General features: G+C 37.8%; 1 protein-coding gene across 3 annotated transcripts in view; it reads left to right on the forward strand.

The window, feature by feature from the left end:
- Nucleotides 1-19,113, forward strand: part of ERC1 (ELKS/RAB6-interacting/CAST family member 1) — a 291,590-nt gene that overhangs the window by 124,663 nt on the left and 147,814 nt on the right. Inside the window, exon 11 of one of the 3 annotated variants that reach the window (XM_059816573.1) lies at nucleotides 1,761-1,772. The exons of the other annotated variants lie outside the window; for them this stretch is intronic. Within the exon in view, the coding sequence (XP_059672556.1) occupies nucleotides 1,761-1,772 (12 nt within the window). The remainder of the gene's footprint in view (nucleotides 1-1,760; nucleotides 1,773-19,113) is intronic. 3 annotated transcript variants of the gene reach the window in all.

Here is a 19,113-nt window from a genome sequence, read left to right on the forward strand (position 1 = left end):
TTCAGCCCATTAATACATGACGTATTCAGCAGAACATTCAGGAATAGTTTCATAGAGTAGGTGCATTAAGTATAGACATGAAAAAGCTAAATAGCAGTTACAAGTCATATTTGTCCGTGTGATTTTTTTTCTGTCCCTTAGAGGTGCCTATTGTGGGTGTGAAGTTCATCATGTCATCATCTTAGCACATGCAAGTTGACTAGGTATCAGGATATAAGCAACAAACTTATATTAGAAGTAAGGTATGGGGAAGAAATAGGTTCATAGTGCCTTAATTTTTTTCTGTGTGCAGGAGTAATTACTGTTCAGGAAAAGCAAGTCAGAAATATTCATCATTCCTCAACCTGATTCATAGAGGAGACTGGAATGGCAGGAAGAGAATTTTCTTATGCATGCTTTTAATGCAAGTCTGATTATTTTTTTTTTTTTTTAATTACATTAGCATTCAGAAACTGTAATCAAGACTGGGACTTGCAGTGTTAAACACTGAATAAACACATATAAGTAGCCTATAATCATAAGAGTTTATAGTCTATAAAGCAAAAATAACAAAGAAGAGAAATGGGCCTCCTTCTCTTTTACAGATAAAAGCATTGGCACACAGTCTTCAAAGTTAGAAAGGAACTTCTTTTGAAAAAAGATGCAGTTCCAGAGATCTGCAAAGCAATTACTGTTTTTCATGTTACAGTGGTAGTTTCTTGCTGTTTCAGTCACAGACCAAACTCTTACTGTATCAATGAAAGCATAAAACCCCCAAATGACTGGACATCATTCCATAACAATTTGATTAATACTTTGACTATTCAGTGTTATCCATTCCTTCTTACCACCTGATCTTTGCTCTTATAAAAAAATAGGGGTCCTCTTCTAACTTGTCATGTTTTCTACTAGTACTGAGATAAAATGTCTTCTTTTATTTCTAGTAATTAGGATCGGTATTTCAGCTATGTCAAAGAAGAGACTACTTTTGTTATCACATGATTGCCCGCAGCCATGTAAATCAAGGGGAAAAACAGATTTAAGAACATTCATGTTCTCTAACCACTGTAAGTGGAAAAGGTCTTCAAGATCTAGAGACCCAAGATACATACTATTAGTGTGGTGAATTAGTGAAGTATCAACACCTGAAATGATTTTCCAGGTGGAATTGTAATACAATCACAGCACAGGAGAAAAAGATACAAGGTTTCTTTGTAGTGAGGTTTTGACTAGTAATTTCTCTTTTTCTGAATAATTGTTGAAATTTTTATTTGGCCTTAGTTGTTTTCAGCTGCTCCCCCAAGCCCCTATTCACTGGAAGCTTGCTTTCTCCTTGTGAGTTTTTACACAAAGCAGAGATTTTAACATGCCTAGTAAATGTATAGGTTGGTCCTGGTTTTATCTACAATGCTTGTTTATAAAGTATTCTTTCATGGCTGAACTGATATATCTGGGCATGTTACATGGATGTTTTAGAGCTAGAGTCTTGGTTTCCTGAGAAGAATACATAATTTTGCCTTGTAAAAGTCCTTCCTAAACTGTGGTTCATGCTGAGCGAGCTAGAAGTTATCTTGACTTCTAATGCTTCTACAGCTGTTCAAACTCTGCTGTGCAAAGAAGAACCCTAGTGTTTGCAGAAGCATTTGTCAGCAAGCAAAAAAGTGAATATTGCTGTGCCTATCAGGAACCATTATTATTCCGTATTGAGCAAGATGAGAAGAAATAAGTCACGTTCAGAGAATAAATGTACTAACAAAACTGGGATTTGTCAAAAGAGAGAGTCTCACCCTGGAGTTTTTCCTTATGCTAGTTACATGTGACAACTAGACCATATGTCGTTAGAAGAAGAGAACTAGTAACACGATTTCATCCATAGAAGAGAAGAAATGAGTTGCCTATTAGGGAGGTATGTATAGGGGAACAGAGAAGAAGAGATAGGAGGAGAGGAAGATGAAATGAAAAGCAGAAAACTATTCTCTTAAGCTCTTAAGCTCTTTCAATGATAGCAAAGCTGCCTTCTGTTCAAATTAAAGAGGGAAATGCTTCCATTCTTCAGTAACTGTTGCAATTACTGGGTGGGGGATGTTGTTTTTCAGCTGTGAATGGGAGGACAGCTATCCAAAAATAATGTATTAAATATGGTGCATGCTATGCAAAAGTTTGAAAAATACTTGAGAGTCAACATGAGATTGAAAGCACAACGTCATTAATTTATATTCTGTGTGGGCAGGATTTTGCTTTTTCTTATGGGAAGGTGGACCATAAGTTCACATTTCTCCTGTGGGTGAACAGCCCTATAAGTTTTGTTTCTGACCCCGGATTGTGGTGGTGTAGATGGTTTTGTAGCTGTCTGGTTATTCACTTTATAACTAACTGTTTGCTTATTGTATTGCCATTCCATAATCTCCTGTCCGTCTGTAACTTTTCATTTTATTTTGTTTCCTTCCTCGCTTTTTCTTTCTATTTATACTGTCACATCCTGGTTCCATGAGTTGTTTTGTTTTGTATGTGAGGGGGTTTTTTGACTGTGCCTTTTCTCAGAAAGCACGCCTCCCGCAAATTGCACCCTCCCTACCAGGTGTCGGTCGCTGCACCACAACATGTAGGGGGGTTTGTGTGGGACTTCCTGGGAAAGTGAGTGCTCTATAAGGCTTCTGTTTCCTATGGGGTGGAATGTCACTGCTGGCTGCCCGGCTGCTGCTGCTGCTGTTTGGATCTGCTGCAATTACGCTTTTTTCCTTAGGTCAAACAGGAACTAGTTATGTCAAGTACAAGCTCTAACAGTCTCTGCGCTCAACACATGTCACAGTGGTTATGACCACAGTCCAAAGGAGGCTTGCTGCTATTCTCCCTGATTTAAACTCGACAGAAGCTGTTGCTTTTTATTCTAATTCTCTTGCTGTGTTTTACCTTTGGTTCTAATTTCTGCTATCAATTCTGCCTGAACCAGCTAAAACTGAAGTGTTCTAAAATGTGTCATTGATAGAGGTTAGTATTGCCTTATTCTTGAGTTTTCTTGTGATTATTATCCTGTAACAAAGAAAAAAAAAAGAAGGGAAAAGAAAGAAAAGTTATGCTAATCATCTAGGACATGGCCATCACAGCCTTCAGATGGTAGTTTAAACACAGAGGTATTTGTGTGCATGTGTTCTGCAAATAAGAAATGACTCTGTATGTACTTGAGAGGTGGCAGTAAATACACGTGTTAGCAGTAAGCACTGAGTGAATATATATGGAAATCCTGGTTCCAGTCAGAGATTTGAAATTAATTTTAATTTGGCATGCTTGCTATATATGATAGGTAGTCCTTGTCAGGACGTAGGGCACCACCATTTTTTTCCTGAAGGAAACTTGACTTTGAGTTGGGAACCAGTGAGACAGTGCCCAGCTTTGGAATACCAGCAGTCCCCTTAAGGACAGCTGGGAATGATGGCTATTTTAAGAGAGACATTTTGGGGAGTTTTTCTAAAAACAATTTAAGGATGCCCTGTTCAATAAGAAACCTTCAAACTTTTGATGTGTAGCAGCCGAAAGGTATACTCCTCATCTTAAATATTCCTTCTCATCAGTAAATAAGAATAAAATATTAAAAAACGTAGGGTGAGCTCAAAGGAGTGCAGAAAAACGTGAACAGTAGAAATGAGTATCTTATTCTGTATGTCTAAGACAGTGATATGGTTGTGTAGTGGTCTGTGAAGGATAGATGGAGAGAGAAATTAACTGCATGTTCCATCAACTTTATGGTTACCTAGAATAGTGTAAAGGAAACTATACTAGTAAATTATGCCCTAAGCTTAAGTCAACAATTTAAAGTTGAAATACATATTTTCAAACCACTACTTGTTTCTTATAATTGACTTTGATTTTCAAGTTGGTTGTTTCTGTGAATTTTTAAATAATTTCTTTAGAGAATTCCTAAACGAGAACCACATCAGGGCATATAAGTAATTTAAAGTAAAAGGGATGTTGTCAAATTAAAGAACAAAAGGTGTTTATAAAGTCATAGTCATCACCATTAAAGTTAACCCTGAGAGACGGTATGACTGTAATTCTGTGTTATTGTAACTCATTAAGGTTCTCCAAAAATAAATTGAATGCTGATTCAGGTATAGGAAAAACTGAAATAATCAAATATTACTTTAAAATACTTTAATCCATTTTCGTACCATAAATCATAAAAAGAAAATCAAATATATTTCTCTCATGGTCGCATGGTATTATTACAAGGCAGAATTTGTTGTTGTTGTGTTTCTCATCCACTTCCCTCAAAAATCCATAGTTTAAGTGAATATTAAGATTCTAAGGTTAATCACTCAAAACTTAGGACATTCCAAAATGAAGATTGCCATGTCATTTTAATTCACCTCTTATGTAAGCCTATGTATCACAGTAAAGTGATACAGTCTTTAACTATGTGAACAAATTTTTTTCCACAAGAATGCTGCCTTTGGTGTGTGAAGGATGTAGCTGAAATTGTCCCCAAAAAATACTGCGTGAGGCTGACACCTGTCATGGAAAATTTCAGCACAATTTATTAATATTTGGCAAGCAACAGAGAACAAGGTTTTGTAATGGAAAGAAGTGGTCAGGCCCATAGTTAGTCCAACTCCACCTCTGAGCACACAGATCTATTGAAATGAAGTAATTTTTTTTCTTCTCAGTCGTGCTTTATCTTCATGCAAAGTGAACATTACACCTGAAGTCCCACATCAAGTTTCCCAAAGGAAAAAATAACACATTTTATATCAACATAACTGCTCTAAACAGATAAGAATATAAGATGCATGCACCTTTACTTACAGGTATTTAAATTCAGACATTTGAAAGTATGCCGATTTTCAGAAGGCAAGTGTTTGCCCTCTGAAAGTCAGCCTTTGTTAAAGTGCCTTAAGAGCAACACTCAAACTCACTAATTGCTTTTGAAACCTACATCTAAGAAAAGAGAGACAGACACTGGCAGTAGTTGCAAATCCATCTGTTGAAAGCACCAGATAAAAAAGCCATCATAGTGATTTTATGGTGACTCCTCAATCCATCCTCACCTTTTTCATGTAATGGAATATAATTTTTTCATTTGTTCTTTATTTAGCTGTCCTTTATTTCCCATTCTCTCCCTTTTCCTGTGTTTTGGGAGAAACTGAAACTTTGTGATATTGCAGTAACAGCTGTTATAAAAAACAAGGTCAAAGAACCCCAATTAGTCCAGCCCTTGACATGGTGAGAGGTCAGGGCTGGTGCGGGCGTTGTCTGAATGAGCTTGCTGTGTTATCCCATCATTGAACCACCTAAGAATGGGTATTTGCCCTAGTATTATTTCCATGTTCAAGCAGGCAGGACTGACACTATTAAACAGAGTGATTCATCACTGTGGAACTGAGTACAGTCTCCTTTGTTAAATTCAGCAATGGGCTGAAAGCTTGGTTTGTCTACTAATCCAAGACTAAGGATCTGATCTTGGATCCTCCAAGAAGAACCCTACACTAGAGAAATACTTACAAGTAATAAGAAGCACTGATTGTGAACTTTTTTGAAGGCTTCTTTTCCTGCCAAATTTCCTGTAGCATTAAAGTCCTGTTTGGGTTTTATCATTAAATCAAGGTGGTTATCAAGCATTCTTTCTCACGCCTAAGTCTATTATCTGTAATGAATATAGGAGTTGTCATCTGATGATTTATACTCTGCCTGCATTGTAGCAATGATGGGTTTTATTTAGCAAATATCTCTTAATCCAACTGCTAGATCAGTAAAGTGTAAGAGTTATGCTATAATTAAAGTAATTATAAAACCAGAGGAGAAAGAACATCATGTAAATAATGAGCCTACTTTGCATATCAGAGTTTCATTGTTACCTGCCTTGACTGCATCTCTTCAAAAGCTGTTTTGTAGCTTTGTTTCAGTCAACATCTTTGAGTGATATGAGGGTAACCATACTCACAAACTAGTATGTAAGGAGTTTAAGAAAAAAAAAACCCAAAACAAAAAAACTCAATCACCAACCCCCTCTCTTTTATACAGCTGATACTGTAAAAATAAGTGTCAGATCCTTACATTGTCTTGGAGTACAGTAAGAACAAAACAAAAATCCAGTAATTGCCAATAAGCCAGTGAAATAGCAACATTAGTACTCCATGGCCATCTGTGGTCGTGCTTGTGCTCTTAGAACCATGCATGTGTGCATGGATGCAGATGCAAACCCTCTCTCTCTGTCCCTCCATCTCTTCCCCATCCCTCTAAATATCAACTAAAAAGAAAGGAAAAAAACAGCCATCATGCTTTTTGCCAAGAAAAGGTATCAAAAGTGATAAACATAAATAGCCTTTCTGCTTTGACTGACATGAGGAAGATCAAGTGTGTATTATTCCCTGTCAGACTGCTTTGAAGGAACAACGAAGTAGTAAATATACACAATCACTCACTGTCAAACAAGTGGAATTCAAAGGTTGACTAGAAATCGTTACATAAACTTCTCCCTAAGTACATCTAAAACTAATGTAGCAGACTCATTCCACTCCCTATAATAAACAATCGTGGAAAAAATCATAGCTGGAATAATTAACAGCTTTTTAAATATGTATATTTCTTAATTAAAATACTAAAGTGTTCACATCTCACCAACTTTTTTGATCTGCATCCAGCGATCAGATTTAAGTCGGCTGTATCTTTAAAATCAATGAGATGGCATTTTAAAAGAAAATGGATTCCTCCAAGACTGCCATTTGGTGTTACAATTGTATTGTCTCCCTGTGTGACTGTTGCATCGGAGTACACAGTTAATGGGGCTGGGCAGAAACGCTGCTGCTGGATCTTGTAAGGAATGCTGCAAGTGTGTGTTCTTGCTCGAAGGGAAGTAGTGGAAACTAAAAATTATTGGTTTGCTCTGTAATGAGCATGTCTCAGAATGTATCTGATCCTGCTTGCTTGGGGCTGCTTCCTGGGGCAGATGCTTGCTGCGCTCCTCTGCTCAATTTCACTGATGTAGCCCCCTGCACTGAGGCTTCACCTCGAGTCTGTAGCAGATCTCCATTGAGTTCCTAATAGCTGGCAATTTCAGGTCTCTGCCTTATTTTTAGTTTGAGAGATAGCACAGTTCCAGATTTTTCTAATATTAATGTGCTTTCAGACATATTCCTCATTTTTGTTTGGGTAAATGTGTATGATTATTCTAAAAATCCACATTTCTAAAAAATATTTTGAACCCCTATAAAAAAAAATGGGAAAGGGTCTAGCAATTACACAAAACGTATTTTTCTTTGGAAGAAAGAATTTCTTCCGTAACAAAATATGTAGCAAGATGTAGCAATAATTATTCTCCATTCAAATCCTGTGCAGCTGGCTAAATAATAATTCTGTAGCGTACAGAAAATTGCAAGTGACCTCAGCATAGTGTTTCAGGTACTGTTTTGCCTTCATCTAGTGCCAGCGAAAGATGCTACCTTTAATAGCAGTAGAAAGAACAATACGGCTCATTCAGATTCTAGAGGGCTATTCTGAATTCTAGCCTGTACTTTTTTTTTACTGTTAAATTGAAGAAACAATATCACAACATCATTACAATAGAACCAGGAAGTACAAAGGGTCTCTGAAACACAAAATGAGAAGTCTTAAACTTTCATAATCTAGATTCAATAGCAGTCATATAGTTGAGCTTTTTCCCCCCCTAATTTATTCCCATATCTAATCAAGTGTTTATTTTCACTATTTTGTTCCTTTTTGTTAAATTTGTTTGACTAGTCGTAGCTCTGTAGCTCAGCTTAGAGAGTGTACTCTTGTATTTGTTAGAATTGCTAGTTATACGCTTTTCTATATGAATTAACTGAGACTTTTGGAACATTATAGCTTACTTCAAGATCAAACACATTTGGCATTTTGCAAGTCTCATCTTTCCCAAAATCCCCAAATAACATAGCCTTTACAACAGCTGTCCTTGAAGAACTTGATTTTAAAAATATTAGTATAAAAGCCAAAGAAAAGTATCTTTACACTAGTTTATCTATTACAGACCAACAATACACTTCTCAGCTGTACCTCGCTCTGAAACTGCTGCTTGTACAAATTCAATATCCTATATTGCTGTTTGTAAAATTTATGCTAGAAATAAGGACTTGAAATTTCATTTACATGGTTCCATGTACCAAGAGTAATAAAGCATATAGCAGTTGGACTATCCTATAGAAATATTTTTCTCCAGACCATATCCTGCCTTTTTAGAGTGAAATTTTGCCATGGGAGAAGTACAGCATATGTTGTAGAAGCCAAATTGCCACTTTGAACACAATGACATTTACTTTTCCTCTCTTCTATTGACTGAAAAACAATAAAGTTTAAAGTTAGATGAAAAATATCTATATTTATGGCTCCTTGTTGACTTACCTTGCTGTTATCAGTGAAATTGACAGCAGATGCCTATGAAAAGATATTGGGGATACTTTTAAAAAAAGCAATAATGAACCTATGGGATCTCATGTTATACAGGGAACTCCAGCATTTTGTCTTGGTTGATGCTGCTGTTGAACAATGTTGGAGAGAACTGTCAAAAATATGCCTGTTTGGTCATTATTGTTTTTAGATTGCACCTTTTTTGGGAGAATTAAGACAGCAGCACTGCAGGAAGAAGAGGCAGGTGCTTTTTTTGTTTGTTTTCAGAAAGGTGACTTCAATGTCGAAATTCAGAAAAATGAACTTTTAGCTTTGACAAGTCTTCAGGTCATGAAGACTTTACTCCATGGTTGGGGTTTTTCTCCCTTCTATTTATTGCCTTTTGACAAGTCTGGGTCATCTGCAGGGAAAGTGAAAAAAATGTATGTCTTGCTCATGGAGAGAAAATAAGCCCCTAGAAGATGGCATAAAGGAACACATTAGGGTTCATCTCAGAAAGTCAAACTCCACATTTTTAAAATGTTAGTTAGAATACTGGAAGAAGGATACTTACTAGTGATGTGATATAAATCCAGAGTTTTCTGCAGTTGGCTTATTTCCCTTTTCCAAGAATTGTTACATAATGGAGACTATTTTCTCTACAGAAAGTTGCCTCTAAGAGAAATGGTGTAATCTAATGTAAAGGTCCTTTTTTCTTTTTTTTTTTTTTTACTAGATGTCTATAAAACATGCAGCTCTGTGTTTGTTAAGGATTGTGTGTCTGTGCGTCATTACCTGATGTAGATCTGCCTGTTTTGTCCTGTATTCTTGAACTGCATTATCTCTGGATGCTGTTTTCACAAACTGTAACTCTTTTTCTTTCGCATCTCCTTCCTGGATTTGCTGCTTCCTTCAGCCTCACCTCAAGGTCAGTATCCACTTTTAATAAGGGTGTTTATAAGACTATTGTCTGTTCAGCTAAAATTGAGATCTTGCAGAAGATTGCACGTCAAATTACATGATCTACAAAATAAAAGATCAGAGATTTGATTAAGTCTTTGTAGGCGGACGGGTTGGATAAGGTGCACCTTTAGAAGAAGCTTGTACTTGAAGGAAAGAATTTGTATCAAACCACTGTAAATCAACGTTGTAGTGCCCTGGGAAGAAGGGGGAAGACTTACCAATGAAGCCTTTCAAGGGAAAAAAGTACAGGAACAGGAAGCTGAAGCAAGACAGTTTAAATATTATTGGGTTTACCTGTTACTTCAAGAAGAAAAAAGATTGAACATTAGCCACATTCTCTGATGCACACTATTGAGTACAAAACTAGTTCCTTTAAAATACTAGTCATACATACTTAAACTGTTGGTTTTTTATCATTGCATCTGTGTCTGAAGCCTTTCAGGGATGTTACAGAACTAGTTTTGGTGCAGTTTGAATGTGTTGTGCTATCAGAAAGAACCAAGGGCTGAGGGTTAAAGATAAGTAAATTAGCAAGAGGATAAATGGGTTGAAGGCACAAAGGGATAAACTACTTAAATCAACCCTACCAAGAGACAACATGTTTTGAAGTCTTTCAGCCATGGCTCAATTTTTTATTTTTATATTTTAAAAGCAGTTGCTAAACATAGATTTTTGGGATTTCAATAAGAGTAGCTAGGAGTGAACGTCTATGGCGTATGTAATACAAGTCAGAGTGTGTTATCTAATGACCCCCAGTTGCCTTTGAAAGGCTCTGAAACCGTTTTGGATTCTAGCCTTTGCTGATAAAGTCTGTTTGGTAGAAAATGTCCGTGACTCCTGATGAAGGAATTAATATAATTGTTTTAGGCAGTGTCTTTGCCCAGAAAGCCACTACTTAATGACTAAAGTTCTGAGTTATCGACCAACATCTGACTCTTCTATTCCTGATTAACACTGTGAAAAATGTGGTGGTGAGTGGAATCCCATGATGCTGCTGACGCCTCTAAATTGTGTCGGCATTCTGACCTTGGTTTGGCACAGACGTTGCACTTGTGGCCTTGGCTGCGTATTTTCCTTCCTCCCACAAACTGGAAAGAGACTGGAAGTTAATCATGTTGTCCATCAATACCTTCCGTATTCAGTGTGTCGTACTGGCATACTTGTAATTGTTGGGGAGAGGAGGGCTGTCCTTGAATGACACTCTTTCTTCAGATCCCAAGGAACAGAACTGCCAGGAAGCTTTTCTGCCCTGTTAGCTTTCTGCTCTGAAATATACACAGTGTCTTTTCTTGCACGAACAGGACTTCGGTTGGGTAGTCTGTATTTGCCGGTTGCCACTGTGAGTGGAGTTTGATGTGCTTTGTCTGCCCAATTAAGTCCTAAGTGTTACAGAATCTATCTGTCAAAGATATTTCTGCTTCAGTCCATATGGCTATAGGTTTTTATTAATACCTGCACCTATGCTGGAATTTGTGATGAACAGGAGGGGGAACTATTTTTAGGGTGTGGTTTGTGTGTGTTTTTTCTGAGACCTAGCATGAGTTCTCTTTCCCCAAACAATGTAACCATATTATTTCTCTTATTTAGTAGATGTAAAATTTGGCTAGAGAAGATATGACTGCGGTTTGAGGTGGCCAAGTGTTAGGATCGTTGAAGAGTTTTCTGATAAGATGTTAAAGAGATTGTCCATTCTGTTCTCATAGTTTCTTAGTGGTTTTATTGATTTATTTTTTTAGAACTTTTTTTCTATTTTTTAAAATTGATTGCTATGATGGGTAGTTGCTGAGGTTTTTATAGATTTGCTAAAGTAAATCAAGAGTGTAAGGGAATAGGTGGAATGACTGCTCTTGGAACTACAAAATCCCTTCTAGCCAGAAACACCATGAAAAGATTCTCCTAAGGACAAGCAGGAAAATTACAAGGGTTGCGGTACCACTCATTTTCTTTCTTATGCATTTCAGTGTTTGCCTAATTACTGTTAACTGCAGCATATGAAGAAATAGGTGTTCTGTGAAGTTACATTCTACATTGGAAGCTACTATGGGAGCCATAACTTTATTTTTCTCTTAATGGTGTAAAGCAGTTATTTTTTTCAGACATCAAAGCAAACGTAGCTTCCTGGAAAAGAACTGAATATGTGAAAAGATGCGTTAGGTATGTCTGTCTTTTAGAAACAGGAAGAAATACTCTGAATTATATCTGTTCTCATCAAGAACAGCTTTGCTTGCTGTAATCAGTGCAAAACCTCTGAATTTTCCAATCTGTCTATTAAGCTTTCATCATCTCTCTCCTGTTGATAACTCAGTAAACCAGAATATAATAGTGTAAACCACATCACTGTTGCTGTTATGACATGTACTTACTGCTCAGAAGTCTAAGGGCCTAGAGTGGATGGCATACTGATTCATAGTAAATAAAATAGACTTGGAAGGCATGGGGATTAAAGCAGTTTTCCATAAGCAGTTTTTGCTAAGCATCTCTGTTGATGACTGTGCTGGTTTTGGCTGGGATAGAGTTAATTTTCTTCATAGTAGCTAGTATAGGGCTGTGTTTTGGATTTGTACTAAAAACAGTATTGATACACAGGGATGTTTTAGTTACTGCTGAGCAGTGCTTACACAGAGTCAAGGCCTTTTCTGCTTCTCACACCGCCCCGCCAGCAAGTAGGCTGGGGGTGCACAAGAAGTTGGGAGGGGACACAGCCGGGACAGCTGACCCCAACTGACCAAAGGGATATTCCATACCATATGATGTCATGCTCAGTATATAAACTAGGGGGAAGGCTGGCCGGGGGACCGCTGCTTGGGCTGGGCATCGGTCGGAGGGTGGTGAGCAATTGTTTTCATTTGCATCACTTGCCTTTCTTGTTTGTTGTTGTTTTCATTACAATTTTTATTATCATTATTATTATTATTATTTTACTTCATTTCATTTATTAAACTGTTTTTATCTCAACCCACGAGTTTTCTCGCTTTTACCTTTCCTATTCTCTCCCCCATCCCACTGGGGCGGGGGGGGAGTGAGCGAGCGGCTGTGTGGTGCTTAGTTGCCAGCTGGGCTTAAACCACGACAATGACAGCTTTACATAAAGAACTATCTAATGCTGAGTTCAAGAGTAACAAGCCAAGTAACAGTATTTGGGTGTCAATACCTGCAGCAGTGAAAAAAATAGAAAAATACCACAAAGTCATATGCTACAGTTCTTTTAAGTGGTTCTTATGTATACATGTCACAAAAGTTGAGATGAAAAAAGGTAAAAAGACTGACAAAAAATCAGGTGCTATAGTGAGTAACTGCATACTTTTCAAGGAAAGAATGAGCTATATTGATAAAACAAAAGCAAGATTTCTAGCTTCAAATTGGGTAACAAACAGCTTAACTACTTCAGTTTGGGGTTTTTTTTGCATTTAGCTTTAGTTTATCACTGTTATTTATATCTTGTCTGCTGAATAATGTTGAACTTGCTATTTATCAACAATTTATCTTTGTAGCATAGCACTGGAATGGAAAAATAGCTGGAACTGTAGGACAGGAGGCCTCCCGCAGGAGGCTTGTCTTTTAGTGTCCTGCTTTCTACTGTCAGATTTTTTAATAGTTTATATCACATGGTTAATTGTACTGTCTGTTGTCTTCTGAAGCAAGTAATCCAGATCTTAAGAAAAAGAACTTTTCTGGATTTTTTTGCTATACCAAAGAGAATTTGATGCAATAGGAAGTAATAAAAAAATACTGTAAACCTTATTTCTGCACAGCAAAGTGGCTTGGTGATTAGATGAGTGCAGGCTGGTGGCATGAATCCAGATAAAAGTCTCCACTATGAATGTCCATGTAAAATTAAATGTCAGTGTGGCAACTCAAGTGTTAACCTTATAAAATCAAAGTAAAAACAAAATACTAAATTTGAGGGGATTATTTCAGTCCTTTTCCAGAGTCCTAAATTTATGTTAAACAGAACACATCTAACCACCAAAGAAATATTTAAAACATATCATTCTTCTATAAGAAAATGACAGATAATATTGCATAGAAAGTTAAGCAAATACAGGAAACTCAGAATACTGTTCAATAATTATTAAAAAAAAAAAAGCTGAGTACTTAATTACAAGCATATAGTCTACGGTACCTGTGGGTTTTTCATTGTGATGAAAATATCTTTATACACTGTCCCATATACGATATCTCCAGGAAGCTGGTCTATCTCAGTACTGAGAAAGTGCCTGGGCTGTCAGGAGAAATTTCACTGGGAGTGTAGCAGGCTCTTTGGTTTCATACCTTCGGAAGACTCAGGTCTTCATTCTGCCACCATACTGGTCATTAACCGCATCAGGAAATCAGAAAAATTTCAAGCATGTTGAGTCAAAAATGGTTAGTTTTAGCTCAGCAGAGTCAGATATATTGTGTTCAAAGAAGTTTTCATTTAAATTTCCTTGGTAATTTCTAAAAAATAACAACCTCTAATAGTTGTTTTCCATTTAATATGTGTTATCTTTAATTCTACTTAGAGCAAAAATGGCTTTATGGAATTCTTGACATTAAAAAGTACTCTGCTTGTAAGAGTTGTCTGTTCCTTGTGAGTGAGAAGTAAGGCATCTTAGAGATGATAGTGGGAAAAGGAAGACATGAAGGCATCAGGCTTTTTGGCTGTGAAGGCTGGATGGTGATGAGTAGGGCACAAAATAGAACTGTGGTTTTCCTTAAATCAGGTCACTGGCATAGTCTTTCAATTTTGCTTTAGGTGTAGTAATTATCAGAGCTTTCTTCCTCTGTTTGCCGTGGAATCTGTAGCTTTTCTGTCGAAGGTCCTCTTTTCTTGCCTCATTCCACTGCATCTTAACAAAGCAAAATTATTCACAGTTGTACATCATCTCAGAATTCTCACTTTTCTGCCATCTCACATGATCTGATTTCTTTCCTATTACCTGCTGGATTTAATTTAATTATGTGAAACGCTGATGGGTTGTTTTTCTTTTTGTGTTACTGCTCTGTTTTCAGTACATGCATTCACAAAGCATGGATATTTCCTGTGGGGATTCAAACTGAGGCAGCATTAGAAAGACAAGTGACTGGATATGGCTCGAGGGAGGATGTTTGTATGTCAACAGTATGCTGTGAATTTTGAAGAGCTCTGAGTCAAATGCTTTGAGAGATTAGAGGAATCCTTCACAATTTGCTTTTTTTAAATATAGCAAAAAAGATGGCTTTTTACCATACTATTTGAAACATCAAAATACAACGTTATTTTTAGAAGACATTTTAAAACATGTCTTTATATTCATCTATCCCAAAGTTAACAAATTACCTAGTATGTCATCATCAGAAATTAACTGAAATTATCATTCAAACTTCATGCAACATTAAACATTTTGACTAACCCATATGTGTCACATCACATTTAATCAAAGGAATAAAATCTGAAGGTTATTTTCTTCTTTAATGGCTAACTTCTGTGCAAAAATTTATCCCCCCTAAATGGCTAGACTTTTATTTCCCTTGAAACTCTAAAAGTCAGGTAAGTATATGGACAGACAGTGAATTTATGTGTCTATGGTAAAATAGTCTTGGTGCAAACGTTTCCATAACTGACAGTACCAAAAGCTTTAATAGACCCTGGACTCAGCAATAATATAATAGTTACAGAGAACCCAGTTGGGCAGAAGACCTTTTAAAAAGAAGATCACTGAAAAGGATGAGGAGCTCAGTGGCTTCTTTTCCTCCTTTTTTGCTGATAAGGACTCCTTTCAGATCCCTGAGCATAGTGGCAGAGTCTGCAGGAGTGAAGCACTTCCTACAAAAGTGGAAGACCATGTTACATACCATTTAAACAAATTAGAAATACGCAGATTGATGGAATCAGATCAGATACATACAGGGTTGCTGAGGGACCCAGCTGGTGTCATAGCGAGGACTCTTTCTATCAACTTCAAAAGCTCGTGGCTGTCAGGGTTAAGATCCTCATGACTGGCAAACATCACGCTCATCTTCAACAATGATGAGAAGGGGGATCCAGGGAATTGCAGGCCAGTCAGTATAACTTCAGCTGCTGGAAAGTTTTTGGAGCAGATCCTCCTGAAAGCCATCTCCAAGCACCTGAAGGACAAGAAGGTGTTAGGGAACAGCCAGTATGGATTTACAAGGTCAAATCATGCCTGACCAACCTAATTGCCTTCAGTGATGAGATAACTGGCTGAGAGGGGAATCAGCACTCTTTAATGTCTTCTTAATGATGTGAATGGTGAGACACAATACACCTTCAAAAATTTCATGGATGATAGCAGACTGAGGGGAGTGGTTATGGGGAGTATATGCTGGAGGGCAGGACTCCTGTTTAGGGTGACCTTGACAGGCTGGAGAAATGAACTGGCAGAAACCTCATGAAGTTCAGTAAAGGCAAGTGCAAAGGTCTGCACCTGGGATTGAATAACCCCCACAACTGTACTGGCGGAGGGCCAACTGGTTAGAAGGCTTGTTTATAGAGAAGGACCAAGGGGTTGCTGACAACAAGTTGAATTTGAGTCAACAGTGTCATGTTACTGTGAAGAAAGCCAAATGCATACTGGGCTGTATTAGCAGAAGCACAGCTAGCAGGCCAAGAGAAGTGGTTGTTTCCCTTTACTTGGCACTTGTGAGGCTGCATCTGGAATACTATGTCTTGTTTGGGGCTTCCAGGTACAAGAAAGACATTGGTATAATAGAGTGAGTCCAGCAGGCAGGACAGTGAGATGACTAGGTGCTTCAGCACATGACATACAAGGAGGGGTGGAGAGAACTGGGTATGTTCAAGCCTAGGAAGAGGAGCCTCATGGGAGATCACAGTGTGGTCTTTCAGCTATCTAATGGGAAGATGCAGAGAAGACAGAGCCAGACTCTTCTCAGGGGTGTTCAGTAAAAGGTTGAGAGGCAACAGACACAAATTGCAACACGTTCCGATCTAAGTTCCAATGAGATAATCGGTGGAAAAAATTCAGATACTGAAACAGGTGCCCCGAGAGGTTGAGGAGTCTTCATCACTGGAGATATTCAAAACACGTCTGAACAAAGCTATGAGCAACATGCTCTAAATTGGCCTTGTTTTGAGCAGGGGATTAAACCAGGTGACCTTCAGAGATCCCTCCAACCAAAATGAATCCATGGTTCTAACTTACTGTGGTAAGTTAATCTGTATTCTAGGACAAACTCTACAATTTTTGTGTGGTTTTGGTAAGAATTTGCTGCATAATATTGACCTTGAAAAACAGGATAAACAATAATTTTCTTGTTATTTTATAGCACTACAGCTGTAAGAAAAGAAAGTAGTAAGAAAAATACGGGGGGGGGGGGGGGGGGGAGGGGTCCACTGCAGTTTTATTTCTTGCAAATTTTACTTGTATTTTCGATTTTTAAACAATTTTGAAAAGCCCCAATAACTGCTGCTTTCTGGGATAATGCATCACTGTGATATGTGTCAGTGTGGTATTAATAGGCTTGCCCTTTCATAAATAATAATTTTACCGAGATGTTTTTCTTTCACGTTTTCTAATGTTGCCTTTATACACATGTAATGCCTGAGGACAATAGTAGCTCCTCCTACTTTTGTCCCCTTCCTCCCTGTCCCCAAACACAGATGCTCTCAAACCTTATTGCTGTTAATAGGATCAGAGAAGGTAAAACTGGAAATTATCTCTTTTTCCTGTGTTTTTTATATGCCCTCTGTAAGCTTCCCTTGCTGGCTGAGGGCTTACACTGGGACAGGGACCTTAGATCTGACAGCGTAAAGATTTACTACTCTGCATCTGCAGTTACCAGGTATGCTGTTATGCCTTGTCATTCAGGTTGAAAGAACCATTTTCCATTTGCAGTATTCACATCCCTTTTTGTCACATCCTTTCTCTTGCTCAGGTTGTGGGCAAATACAATAGAGCATACTTGACTCTGCATCTTCTCAGCTGCCCTGTTAAGACAGAGCATTTTTCTGCTGTGAGATTTTCAGCTGGCTGGGAAGTTACTCCTCATGTGTTTAGTCTACGCCTGTGAATAAATTGAAATGTTACCTTTTGTTCTTGTGTTACTTTTGAAGATCAAGTTCCATTTTTGACCTGCACACAAGGTGACTTCACTGCCTCAGATGAGGGCATTGGAACCCCTGTGTTTCAGATGTGCCTTTCAGTACTTACTCATCATTTGAGAGCCCCTGGTCACTAGCTAGTATTTTTCATCCTGATTTCTGTAAACCAGCTTTCCTAACTGGCCTGTGCACCTTCTCTGCAAATAATTTCTCATCTTTTGGATGAAAAATATGCTAGATAAGCATAGAGATTTATTAGACATACAGTTCATAGATTCAATGCACACTTCTACTGCTATCACTCAATTAATTTGAAATCAGTCTTAATCACATTACTGTAAAATGAAAATAAAATTGCTTATTAAAAAAATCCCAAGTAGGCTATTACAGATATTGCAAGATAAAAACATGCTTAACATTCTTACACTAAGATTAAATTGGTAAGCTCTTTTTTTCCCCTTTTCCTTTCTCTTCTATGGCTTTCTTCTATTTCATTGTCCTGACAGGGTGGTGTAGTCAAGTATTCTCTCCTTCGGCATAACATGTTCTTCATTTGCAAGCAATAGAGGGCCCCTTTCATGCTGGAATGTGTCAGCTTTTCTAGCCAGTCATCTTCTTGAAGTACCCCAGGTAATTCACACAGATTTAATCATGCTCTCAGAAATTTACTTCATTTACTTCTTCTCCAGCAGACAGGCCATTCTTCTTAATTAAAATAAATGTTTTTTCACTTCCTTAGAGAACAAAATATTTCCAGTTGTCACTTTCTGTTCATGACTGACTAATTAACTCCTAGCTCTAAGGGGTAAAGTGCCACCTATCCCTTTAGCGACCCAGCATACTCAGTTTGACGTAAAGTGTTTTTACATGGAATGTTATTATGTATCTATTGACAATACTGAACAGATTTGATAGAAATTGGGATCAAGCATGATGGTAATTTTGGGGTGACAGTGGGGTTGGAATGATTGAGTTCCAGCATCCTTCTTTCAAGCATTCTGGAATGAACTTGGTCATTACAAGTAACTTACCTCCTTTTTTAAAAACCAAGAGTGAGAAAGAATTAGGAACTTGAATTGCAAAATACTCTGTGGATAGACCAGAAGAGCCTCATTTGGTCCTAGAAATTACAGCTGCCAACTACTGGCAGTTGCCAGGGTGGCGTGCTCAGTGCCAACCTTGACAAAAGATCACAAAAGGTGCCAATCCACCAGAAAACTGAGACTGCTTTCCTACTAGTTCCTACTCTGCTGTGTTGCTCAGCTCCCTCCTAGCATGTAAACTTGTGACTTCTCAAAGCCATGGATTTACTGGAGCTCACCAGATGGTAGCTCTAAAAAGCATATGTTGTCTTCCTTAGCTTTCAGCATCAGTCCAACTTTTAGCTTTATCAGTCCCACTAGCACTAATAGCACTGACCAGATTGTTTCCATTCTGAGTGCCAGCAAAACTCAGATTGTCTGCAAACTTCCCCGTGTGTTTTTAATGTCTTGAGTTGTTCATGCCATGTTTGATGAAGTCCCCCATGCTGGGAACTAAGAGAGAGGTGACATAATGCAACTTTACACTACAAGTATATAGAAGGGTAAAAATTCTTAGCCATGCAGGCTTCAGCGGGGATGCTGAATCTTTGAAAATACATTCTTTTGGGTGCGTCTCCTGTCATACATTTTCTCCTTCACCAATATTGTGTTCAGTGTTCTCTGGTTCTTTCTGTAGGCCTGCCTTACTCTGTAATAATCTGTATTACATACTCACTTAGTTCCTTTAGTCTG

Source organism: Gavia stellata, chromosome 4, assembly GCF_030936135.1.
Source record: "Gavia stellata isolate bGavSte3 chromosome 4, bGavSte3.hap2, whole genome shotgun sequence".
Lineage (NCBI taxonomy): Eukaryota > Metazoa > Chordata > Aves > Gaviiformes > Gaviidae > Gavia > Gavia stellata.